The sequence below is a fragment of the Argiope bruennichi genome, chromosome 8 (genome assembly GCF_947563725.1).
Source record: "Argiope bruennichi chromosome 8, qqArgBrue1.1, whole genome shotgun sequence".
Taxonomy (NCBI): Eukaryota; Metazoa; Arthropoda; class Arachnida; order Araneae; family Araneidae; genus Argiope; species Argiope bruennichi.
Window position 1 is genome coordinate 55,982,498 of NC_079158.1, and position 13,031 is coordinate 55,995,528.

Sequence of the window (13,031 nt, forward strand, 5' to 3'; positions counted from 1 at the left end):
GAATGTCCGAGAAACGGGGGAATGAGTCATAACTCGCAATAAGGAAAGAACAAAAAAGAAGTTTTTTCCCCCTTTTCACGCATTATCACTGCCTTTGGAGAAAGAAAGGAAAAGTTTTCACCACACACGCTGACCTTGCGTTTTCTGCTTTCAAAGCAAACAAAATCGCCCAGATCAAAATAAATAATTCATTATTATTCCTACTTCCTTTTGAACGACGATCCCCGGAATTTCCGGGTATCGAAGTTCAAAATCCCCGGAGCACAAACACCCCTGCTAATGTAATCAGACCTGTCAATTTCAAAATAAGAAAGTAACTATAAATCGTTAACACTACCTCAGATATCCTTTAACTAATTGGAGAGAAAAATCAGTATTTCATATCAGTGAAAAGATATTAATATAGTTTTTTAGATTCAATTCTGCAAATTAGGAAAGAATATATTATATAAAAATTTTTTTAATAAAACAAGTGTGTAGCGGTTGGTATATTGAATATAGCAGTAACACTTTTATACGTTTCTATATAATATAATAACGAATAGAATATTATCGATACATCTATTTTCTTAAGAAGTAATGATATCAAAATAAAAAATATTAAATTATGGGTTAGAAGAATGGTATTAGGTTTATCTTTAACAGTATATGCCAATGCAAAATACTGAATTAGAAAACTTCACAAAATTATGAATCCATAAATTAAAAACATAGCGAATAATAAATGGATACGAGAAAACCAGAATCAATTACGGGTAAAAACTCTAAACGGGTAGTTTGCTACCCATTTAGAATTTGCTAATAGATCACTAGTAAAGAAATGATCATACAAGGCAAAGTAGATCATCAGAATTTGCTCTGCAAAACAACAATTTTTCAACATATGAATATCGGATCTGTTTTCAAATTGTCTTTTTATGTCCAGTTAATTAAATATTCCTTTTCACAGAAGTATCGAATCACCAGGACTTTAAAGAAATTTAAAATCCTGTTTAATTACTTTTAAATAAATAAAAATGATCAAGTAAAATTCATTGAAAACTTCTTTTTGTATGTAATAACCAAAAATTTACATTTTTTTCAGCCTCATAGATCAAAACTATACAGTTAAAATTGAAAAATTTTACACGGGGAAGAAAAGGACATTTCAATATAGAGAAAATATCAATTGCAAGAAAACACATTTCAATTATAATGAAAAAAAAACATTTAACACTACTCTTACATTTAATTTAATGACAATGCAAAATGTTAGAAACCAAGCATGCATAATGAATTGCATACGTTTATCGCTTTATACTGTGAAATACACCACTCTACGTGAAAATATTTTTATAGACACTTTATAATTTTTACATACATTGTACTATAAAAAAGCAAATTCTTCACTCTCATTGAAAAATTTGCTTTTGATATCCCATAAAAGATGAGCTAAAACCGTTTCATTAACTTAATCATCATATAATTTTCTTTCTAATAAACTGACATGCAGCTTTTCATTTTCAATCTCACAAATTAAAATCTTAAATCCCAAACATCCAAATACAGGTTAAGAGGTCGTACCAGCTACATAATGTTGAAAGTTTATCAAAATACAACAAAGTATTTTAGATTCTGTTAGCACTCAACTGTCATTTCTTTTCCACATTATAACAAGTTGTATATACACAAATCATAATGCTAGGGCGGCTACTGACATATTGAGGTCCAACTAATGAATGTAACAAGGAAAAGGGAGAACTGACCTCCGGTCAACGTTCATGCGGACCACCTTGAGGTCGGGCAGCACCACTTCGAGGTCCATCCGTCCTTCGAGAAGCTCGTCGAAGGCGCAATCTTCCCCGGGCGTCGTCGTAGGCAAGGGCGGTTTGGAATCGCCGCTGCTGCTGGTCCGCCGCCCTTGCTGCACGTTGCCGTTGGAAAGGGGTGGCGGCGGGGCCTTCCCCACGGGGGGCGGAGGGGGTGGGGCTACCTTCTTCATGCGAGTGCTGAAAGAAAAATGAAGGATTATTATTCACTCATTTAACGGTAACTTGCGCTGAATTTGTGAAGCCATATAATTTCTTTCCAAGATATCGCAATCAGTGAAACATGGCAGGAATATTTTGAGCAAATAAGAAGCAGAATAGATCCAACACCAAATGCACACGCGCAAATTCTTGAAAGAAATTTAAAAGATAAAATTATCTAGCAAAAATAAAAACAAATTTAAATTGGTAGCAGAAAAATTGTTTTGAATTATTTAACAAAGAATAAAATTTTAAAAGTTCCATTTTTAAATACTTAAATGGGAATGCTTAATGTTAAACTCCATACAGAGATGCAATTATAATGCATCTTTGTATGAAGGCTAATTAACAAATCAAATTTTCAGTAATGATTTTTTTTTTTTTTTCAAATCGACATCCAATGGTTAAAAGATTTTTCATCATTAAGCATTCCTAAGTTAAACTGCACTGACTTTAGCATAAAACAAAAATACACCAACAATTAGAAAAAGTATTTAAAAGCATAATTTTATACTTATCAAACGATTTTCAAAGCATAAAAAATATTCCATCGTTAACAAGCATGCCAAAAAAAAAAAAAAACGACTTGCATATTATATAGAAAGAGCGGAAATTTTGTTTCCACAACTCATTCATTTTCACCACAACAAATCATCTGGTCAGATTTCGAATGTAATCTTCAAGAAGGATATTGCATAATCCCAACACCTTTTTTTACATCTTAGAAGGCAAAAGTCAAAATTTCCTTATTATTCTTTTAAAACTCGTGAGGTATACTAATTGCTGGGAACTTCTAACACATAGAATAGTAGGGAAACTTCATCTTCATGTTAAAAGGAAAATTTTAGCTGAAACACTTCAGCGTAATAATATGACTGAGAAACTTGTTGGGATAAAAATAATTCTTCAAATAGTAATTATTTATATAAATGACGGGAAAAACATAATACAGACAGAAATAAAAAATGACGAAAAGAACTGAATACTCTCATATTTAGAAACTTGAAAGACTTAAAGAAGCATTTTTTATATAAGTTAGTATAGTTAGGTCACTTTTATGTCTAAAAGAAAAGTAGCTATAAGAATGAATATTTTAAATTTTAAGCAAGGAAAAAATAATTATTTTGTAAAACAAAGCTAATCTTTTCATTATTTTTTTTAAAAAAGGAGATTTTTTTAAATTCAAACTTTTAAAAACAAGGAGAAGATTAGTAAACTTAATTCTGTAGCAGAAAACAGTATTATACTTTAAAATACTCCAAAATTCTGTTTTGAAATCTGATAGAAGTAAAATGCGGCGAAGGCGAATGAAACTTAGAATATTGCACTGAAAAATAAGAAAACAAATATCACCTAAGCAATTGGGCATAAAAACCAAATACGCAAATTGAAACAATTTTTCAAAATGCAAATGAGTTGCTTGATAGAATACTTATCCCATAATTAAAATCAAATGCTTAAGAAAGTGTCCTGATTTATATTGGAAAATATGTTTTAATAATAATGTATCACGCTTTTAAAAAAAGTCCTTTGTTCTATTAAATAAATTAAATATGTTTAAGAGTGAGAAATGATTTCAGAAATTCGTAATGCATGAAAACAAGTTTTTTAATACATGCTATGAAATAATATAAGTTTCATAAAAACTCATCATCCTTCCCCGTGATCTGGGCGTCCCGGGTTCGAGTCCTGGTTCGGGCATGGTTTTTCTTGTGTTCTATGAGGTGTGGGAAAGAACCTCCCTGTAAAAAGGGGCGGTGCAATCGAATGTGTGAGTATCATCTTCATATGAACTAGAAATCAGACTTCTCCCTCGGGTGCTCTGGGATCTTTACCCTCAGAGGCTACTGTACCCTCTCCCTTTCCGTGGTAACGCGGACACGACATCATGATTATCATCATCATCAAAAACTCATAGTTATAGGAAAAAATATATTTCAGGTAGCAGAATAATGTAATGAAAATAAATCTTGACAATAAAATTTCTATTTAGAGTGGCATAAGTCTATAGCATGAAAAAAAAAACGTATCGCTTGCAACTATACACATACATCAGTTTAGATAATTGTTGTATATTATTACATTTCATAAATTGTGGTTAACAAAAAATATCACAGCAGGTGACGAAATGAGCCTTATTTGTCCCAAACACGGCAAGTGGAGAAAGAAATGCGTATAGTTTCATTTAAAAGAAGAAACAATATTATTGAACACTAGAAACGGTTGACTAACGAAAAAGGACGGCATTTTCACGAAACAAAATTGATAGAAATATATAATTTTAGCGTATAAAAATTATGCCTCCCGGGATAGAATAAAAGCGAAGTTTAAAATTCGAAAGTGTCTTCTCTGTCCACGATTCTGCTTAAAAATAATGTTTACATATATATATTTCGTGCATTTCGAAAATGGCTCTTGAGGTTTGGATCAAATTTCATACTTAGATAAGGTTTTGCTTTTTAAGTTTATCTATATAGATGTCTTTCCTGAAAAAAACGCGATTTTACAAGCATCAAAAAACTTTTTTTTACAACTAACTATCAGAGCCTTTTTCTATCTGCTTTCATGTTGACTATGTCATATAGCGCCGTTTCGGAAGCGATTTCACAATGATAAAACTGAGTGTAAATTCAAAAATATAAGTAATGATAGATAAACTGTAAAATGAACACTGTAATATAGCAGATTGTTTCGCACAGCATCTTAAACTAAGTGCATCCCTGACTTTTTAAATTTAAATGATCAGTTCCTATGTATGCAAGACTGGAAAATATTCATATGTAATCAGTATGTGATTCGTATCTAAATAATTTCTCCAAAAAAACATGATTTTACAAAAAACCTACCAGGCGTAGCTCGGTTTTCCAGATATTACTACGAATTAGCAATATCCAGGCAAATGAAGTTTACCGCACGAACATTTCTCGAAAATTCGCCTGCTAAGAAACAATCTATCCACACAATTCCCCGACAGAATAAAATAAGTTTGAATAGAAATATAAGTTCCGTTTCCAATAGGAAGGAACCACTTTTAGAAACTACATCTGAAGAAGGAGACGGATAAATCAATCTTCATCTACTGAAGTTGTGGGATACGGTCAAAGTCAATCGAATAACCGAATAGTTTCCAAGAACCGGGTTGATTGCGCTGAGACCATTTCATTTATTTGAGAGCCGTGACAATTGATTAATAAAGATCTTTGCCTTTACTTAGCAAAATTCGAACATTACATTGCATCTTCAAACAGGCAAATCTAATATCGCAAATGTTTGTAAAATATTAATATTACATCGCCTAGTGATTTATATTTTCATCAATATCAATTAATAAAAATTTTAAATTTGATTTTTAACAATTCCATAGCTAAAGAACACATTTAAATATTTATTTCATCGAAGTTTCAAAGAAATTTTTAAACAAAATTTACTGTTCAAAAAATAAAGTTCAAAACTTAATTATTTTCTCTGCATTCTTTATACTTAATTACACAGATTTCTTCATTTTTCCACTAAAAAATATTGAAAAAATTGCACCCTGAAGTATTGGCTAAAATATACTTAGAAACTTATAATGATATACTAATTTATGAGACATTAGTAAAAAAGTGAACGCAGAGTTTATATTTTAATACCTTTCTAAAAAAACATTTAAGTCTCTAATAATAATTATATTTAGAAAATATGTTACTTATTTCGCATAAATATTTATAAAAACTATACAATATAAAAAAAATTGCATCAAGTTTCTCTTCTAAATAAAATAATGTCATTCATTGATTCGTCTTCGAACAAAAATAAATAAATAAAAGAGCAGTGAACATTTTTATTCTTGTTGTACCATTAATATTGGATATGCTATTTAAAGCTGACAACCGCCCATTCCCATTAAACATGCCTTAAATAAAACTGACAAAACGTTAAATAATTAAAAACCCTAAATAAAAATTTTATAGTTTCCAGTTTAATCTTATTGACATCAGATTATAAATATTAAAAATGAAAAGTTATCACAAATTATTATTAAGATTCGCCACATTTACGTAAAAAACACAATGGCAGCTAGAAGTATCAGTTATAATTCCATCTTAATTTATTTTATTCCTTATTTACATGACAAATCCCATTTTGAGATTTTATTTTGAATCAGGAAAGAACCTAAAAGCACTCCAGACTTTTAAACATCTATCCTATTTTTTTTTCTACTAATTACTACTAAAAATTTAATTACAATATATAGTTTCAAAACAAAGTTTTACAAATGGATGCATAGATTATATTAGACGAGAATGGCATCGAAAACTTCTTCGCAATGATTAAGAAAACAACTGAATGAAATTGCAAGGGATGAAAAAAATAAAACCGAGTATTAAATTCAATTCACGAAGATACTTTTCAACCAACCAAAACAAACATTTCATTTTCCTAATTACCGAATGCTACAACTACAGAAGATAATGCCTCCGAAGTACCAAAACGGGTATCATTAAACTTACCCAATCCAATCTTCCACTCCATGCCTAGGCTAGAAGGATGCTTCAAGATTCCCCATGTTTACATGATGAGTCGCATATCTAACACGAGTGGTAATGAAATACCTGTTATGAGTCGGGCGCACGTTAAGAGATATGACGCAACGGCAACAAACCGGACTTAAAGCGTCGGTCGTTAAGGAAAAGCACGCGTCATCCGGATGCCGGAAATATTCCATCGAACGCACATTTCTCGTCCTCCCACATTTAAAATTAGTATGGGAGGCACGAGTATTGATTAGATTGAATACAACGCAGAAAACAAGAATATTTGTATCACTAGCGGTCAAAGAAACATGGATTTTTATAGTAAACAAGATATTTTCAACTGTGGTTTCGCTGGTATCAGAAAACATGAATATATATTATTCGAAACAGAAAATTTCATGGAAATTTTTTATTTATGTGTTACCATAATATTACTAGCTATGATATTTAACTAAAATCTATTTTACATAATTTCGCTGAGAATTATTTTGCACATATCACTCGTGATAATCAATATGCAATTTGACCTCAAGATGAATTTCGCTATTTTAGACCTCTCAGCTACAAAGCAATATCTTTGGAATTATATCTTTACGTTGGTCTGTATATACATGATAAAGCCAGCACAAAGCAATGCTACAAACATTTTTCAGCATTAAAAGTTTGGTAGTTTGTAGTTTGGAACATTAGCGTTAGAAGATGTTTTGGCTGAGTAAAAAGGAATATCGGACATTCCTAGAGAGCAGTTCGTTTTTGAGGGCATGCGGTTACACGGCATGAGTCATTTTACCGTCTTAATCAGGTGAATAATCATTTTTTTACATCTCTTATTTTTATTTAACAAATTAGAACAAGGCAATACCACCACCGCAGAAGAAACAACTGCAACCTTGTCCATCTTCAACTGGCCCACTCAGATTGTTGAAGAATGGATCAAGTATAACTGGAACAAATATTCGCCAATTATGTAGCAAAAACACTGCAAACAATTCACGAATCATTTGACTTATGATGGAATATAACTTCTCGATCAAATGTTTGAGTCAAGGTTCGCAACATTGTGAAGCGCCGCTTAACTGGTTGACTGCTGTGTCACTCACATTCGCATGGCAGCAAAAATTCTCAGTCGTGTGAATTTGATGCGAGTAGAACAAAATCTTATGTTTAGTTTTTAACTCCTTGTTTTAACACGTTGCTTAACACATGAATTGCCTGTGATTCATACATTCTTTGGACAAAATTCATCAAAGGAAAGTCTACTTGTATGCGAGTGGGATGGTTCAAAAACACAAGCAGAATGTGATCTTGATATCAAAACTGTACACCGGTATCAAATTTTGCGCAGCAGGACGAGAAACATACCAAAGTGACATTTCGCTAAGAAAACAATCTTTATTGATTCATTTTTTAAAAAAATTGTGCTATGGTTTCATGAAAGAATATCCAATATGTTGATTCAAAGGCTTAGTTTAGTTTAATTTAGTTGTATTAACGTCCTGTTTTAGAGCAACACTACGGCTATTTTGGGACGGACCTCGTAATTTTGAAATACGGTCAGGCGACAAGGACGATATCTGAACTGGCACCTCTCTCTCCAAGCTTCCACACTACACCAGAGAAAGGACGTTTGGCCCGATGGATTTGACGTGCACCAGACCCGTTTACACGACGGTTCTTCAGTGGAATCGGGTTTCGAGCCTGGAACCCTCCAGTTCCGAAGCCGAGACCTTACGATTAGTCCCCCCCCGCCCCCGTTTATTAAAAAGAAGTAGAAAAAAAGATTTTTTTTGTAAGAAAATTAATTACAAGAATAGAATTAACGTTGTTCTATACATCCTATAAGTAACAATTATAGAATTAACAAGAAAGAAAGAAAAAAAAAAAAAGAAACCGAAAATATATAAACTTCTAAAAGTTTCAAAACGTTTTATAATTCTGACTAGCCAAAATATTAAATACAAGCTCTCATTACGATACTTCTTGCTTCGAGCAATCCCACTTTGTCACAAAAATATCTGTTATGTAATTTTATTCTACTTATAAAATGACCAGAAAACACTCTTAATACCATTGAGGTCTCCGAGAGATATACAGCAGAAGTTATCCGATTACGAAAGAAAGGGGAAACTCGAGCACAAATGTTGGCACGACGCAAATATACATCAAGGCTCTAAGCTTGAGAAATGTCCTTTGCGCCATTTGACGAAGAAGAGCAATTTACCCGCACATTTTGCGAGTATTAAGCCTCACGGGAGCGGTACAAGAACAGGAAAAGACACGTATTCTAACCCCATCTGCAGCTCACACTTCACATTAAGCACCTCTTTTCTTATCGTTTCCAACATATTACAACGAGGATTTAAAGAACGAACGTAATCAAGGAAAGGAACATCTTCAGAGCCGGGAAAAAAGTAATCGAACATTTGCGACGGATAACAAAGGGAGATGGGAACATTATAAAGCTTAAGCAATCGTTTCCGTATGAAATAATGACTTATTTTATATTTGTAACGCACGGGTTCTTTTCTCCAGGGGTGGGTAGGCTGTTTATTCATGGAAATGAATGAGTAATCCAGCAGAATAGTCTGGAAAAAGGAATTGAATGACTGTAGAATGATTCAGTGCTCTTCTCAGAGCCATTCTCGTTTTGCAGAATAAAAATGGGATATAAAATGTATTAAACAAATAAACGAATTTAAAATAAATCTGATGTTTTCATATTTAATTGATGTATTTAAATTTTTATACTGTTTAGAAGTAAATTAAATACGGACAAAGGTTTCGGTTATGTGATAAAATTTTCCATTAATTTCAAAAATTATTTTTTTATAGTTAAATTATTAAATTAGCCAATGAAAAAATTTGAAATGTCAGATAAAATCTGATTACGGAAGACTGTTTCGTAAATCTAATTTTAAATAGTAAAATTTTATCCTTTATAACTTTATTGGTCAAAAATGTAAGCCATGAACATGTTTAAAATATAAGATCTGATACAAACTAATCAATAAATGGATCCAAGCCAGAAATCTTTGTATTCAACTTATCAATTCGATGCGGTATTCTGTATATTAGTTCCCAAATCAGTTTCTATTAGTTATCGACAACATGCTAACACCAATGATTGATTTATTAGGCGTTAACTAATAATAAACCTCATTTTGATAATGAATTAATTTGATTCCATATCAAAATGAGGTTATATATATAAATAATCAAATATAAAAATTTTGTATGAAGAAAAAAAATGCTTTCTATAAACTATTTTTGAAATAAATTTTTCAAAAAAAAATAAATAAATAAATAAATTTGAAAAAATAATTTCCATTTTAAGATTATAAAATGTAAACATCTCGCCTCTTTTTCGACTCAAATATTTAAAAAATGTTGATAATCGCTTTAAAATTTCCCATTTTTATTCAAATTTTTCTTAAAAATATCAGGAGCAACATATACTGTAGGAAAGGGGATGTGACGTAGTATACTAGTAAATAATATTTCAGTTGGAATTGATAATATTTCAGAAAAATGTGAACCGAAAATTCAATGTAATAACAAAAACATTCTCAAAATATTGACTCAAAAATATTTTTTGATAAATATTGTTTTATATTATATATCTAGGTAAACATATTTTAGCAGATGCGTTGCCGAGAAGAAGATACATTTGAAATTTTAGAACTTCGATTCATTTCACAATGGGAGGCATTTTATGTACAGGAAGCGATGATAAAACTGGCGTTCGTTTACATCGCGATACAAATGCAAAACAGATCAAAATTTTCACCTCAGTGGTTTTACTGTGAGATTTTCATAGGGAAACTTTATAATATATATAACTTTATAAATAAAATAGGATTTACTTAGGAAAGAAAAATTTAGGTATCCTTAAAAGAATGTGGCAAGCAATAGGGATTTCTATTCTTCGCTCAGAGCATGAGAACCTGCTGAATTCAGCAGTTTTACATAGCACGTGCAAAATTAAATAAAAAAAAAAGTGGGAATTGGGTCAGGAAATAAGAGGTCATTTTAGAATAAAGTTAATATGGGCTAAATTAAGATAAAAATTAGGATATTAATTAGGATTTAAATTAAGAGATATAACAAAGTATAAACATCCAAATTTCTGAAGAAAGTTTTTCCCCTTACAAATAAAATTCAAGCTGCAGTTTATTTGCAACAAAACAACCCAACTTAACACGGTTTCAAAATATTTCGGATACCAAACCTGAAAGACTGACTAAACCGAATCGATATACCGGAAACTCGATCTAAAATCAACGATCGAAACGGAAGATGAATGAAAACAGCATTTCACGCTTCATTGAAATTGAGGCACAAGAAAAAAAAATGTTTTTCTTCAAGATAAAGCTCAGGCCTGTTTAAGAGGAGAATCCATTTTCTGCTCGAGAAAGCACTGTAATCTTCGGAGAGCAGATGCCTCAGAAAGATAACATGAAACAAATTTTATCCGCGGTATTAGTTTGTCATCCAGAATCGAAGGTGGACACAGATGTGAGAAACAGAGAGGCGAGTATCGGTTTTGAGAAAAGGCCAGAAATAAACGGAAAAAAAATAATAATAAAGGTTACGTTGTCATCGGTGTAAACAAGGTGTGGAAGAAATAAAGAATGATTCCCGGCAGAAAATTTGTATCGATTAGTGGCAGTCGACTCAAAAACAATTTTGTTTCTCTGTTTTAAAATGGTCGAAGTGTCCTCACTGACGCTTTATTGTAAATATTGGTTTATTTTGTTTTGCTAAAACATTCGATTTAGACCAAGAGATCCAAAGGTTTTGTAAATAAAGTTTTATAAAGTATCAAATGTCCAATTATGATTCGTTTTTTTATTTTGAATTAAAAATTTGATTTGAAATAACATGCATCAAATGAATATAACTGGTATTCAATATACCAATTTTACCGATTGCTTTTTAGCCTGTATTCGCCGGTTGCTTTTGTGAGTTGTTTTAAAATATTATCATGGATTTTACAGAAACATTATGAGTGAAATATGTATATGGATATAACAAAAGAAATATTCTTAATATTGTCAATAATTAATTTTACAGTTAAAACCAAAATATTTATTAACTAAGATTTATATTCAATAAGTATTTTAACACTTAAACATTTTGAAATAGAAAGCACACTTCACAAAACACATTTTATATTAGAAACAAAGATTTCAGAACACCGGCATTACGTACAATATTTAAATTCATCCAACACGGCATAAAGCGAAGTAAAACTGATATCCATTTTATATTCAAAGAATAATAAACAATCTATCAAAGAAAGCAGGAATTTGAGCAGTATAACAGGATAGAGTAATGACGAACTGATCAGAAGCCTTAGTTTTTAGTCTAGATCCGCTGAAATAAAATTCAAAATTTTAACACGTTGCCTGTCTCATCATTTTTATTATACTTCCATATACAAAAAATGCAAGAAGAGGGGAAAAATCAGATTTAATTTTAAAGAATTAGTTTTTTGCCCCACACTATGCACACACCAATTGATTGAAAAATAACGGAATTTTTTTAGTAGTTACAATGGAATAATTGTGCCTAAGAAAAATTCTTTTCTCAAATGTAGTCCAGTAAAAAAGAAACCTCTGCTGGACATGAAAACATTGAATGTACAGTTAATAATAAAGATAAATTCCATTATGTGCTGAATTTTAACATGCTTATCTTAACTCGAAACTGCTTCTTTATCAAAATTTTACTTCAATAAACAATAGATATAACCCGTTTGGATGAATCGGTCATCAGAAAATATAAAAGTACCAGTCAAACTATCTTGTCTGTTTTCATAATTCAGTTTTCATCATTCAGAATTTTGAAAGAAAAAAAATTGGTTCAGCATTACCTTGATGCTCAATATCTGGTAATCTGAGTAATTATGAATACATTATTCCTTCAATGGAAAACAATGAAATTTATTCATCCTATGTTCATTGAAAAAAAAAAAAAAAAAAGATTGATCCTCCTTCCTTTAAAACAAATCGTCGATTTATCGTCGTCGGGGAAGGGGGGAGGAGAAATGAAATGATTAGATGGAATTATCACAATATATATTGTTCCTAACAGACCGTTAAGAATCATCAAATTAAATTAGATAAATTTAGGATCAAAGTCTTTGAAAATAATATGTTATTTGACACTTGAAATTATCATCACTTATCTGCAAAAGACGAAAAGAATTATTTCCGAGAAACCTCTGACTGAAAAAAAACATGCATGAAAATAGTACCGCCATTTAGGCAATTACAAGATTTATAATGTGGTATTATTTTCACTGAAATACATTAACCAAAATATTCTTTATCATTATGTGGCATATAATTTTATGAAACATAATGCAGGGTAGAAAAATATCAGAATGAAAATTACGGAGAGGGTTTATGATAATATACAAATTTCGTCGTATTAATCTCAAATTATTTCACATTCATCAGACATTGGAAAGTACTGAGTTAGTAGCAGGAGTTGTTTTATT

At 31.1% G+C, this 13,031-nt stretch overlaps 1 protein-coding gene across 9 annotated transcripts in view; it reads right to left on the reverse strand.

The window, feature by feature from the left end:
• Positions 1 to 13,031, reverse strand: part of LOC129981562 (mucin-17-like) — a 307,915-nt gene that overhangs the window by 91,057 nt on the left and 203,827 nt on the right. For all 9 annotated transcript variants that reach the window (XM_056092447.1, XM_056092446.1, XM_056092454.1 and 6 more), the window contains exon 2: positions 1,746 to 1,988. In XM_056092447.1, the coding sequence (XP_055948422.1) occupies positions 1,746 to 1,988 (243 nt within the window). The remainder of the gene's footprint in view (positions 1 to 1,745; positions 1,989 to 13,031) is intronic.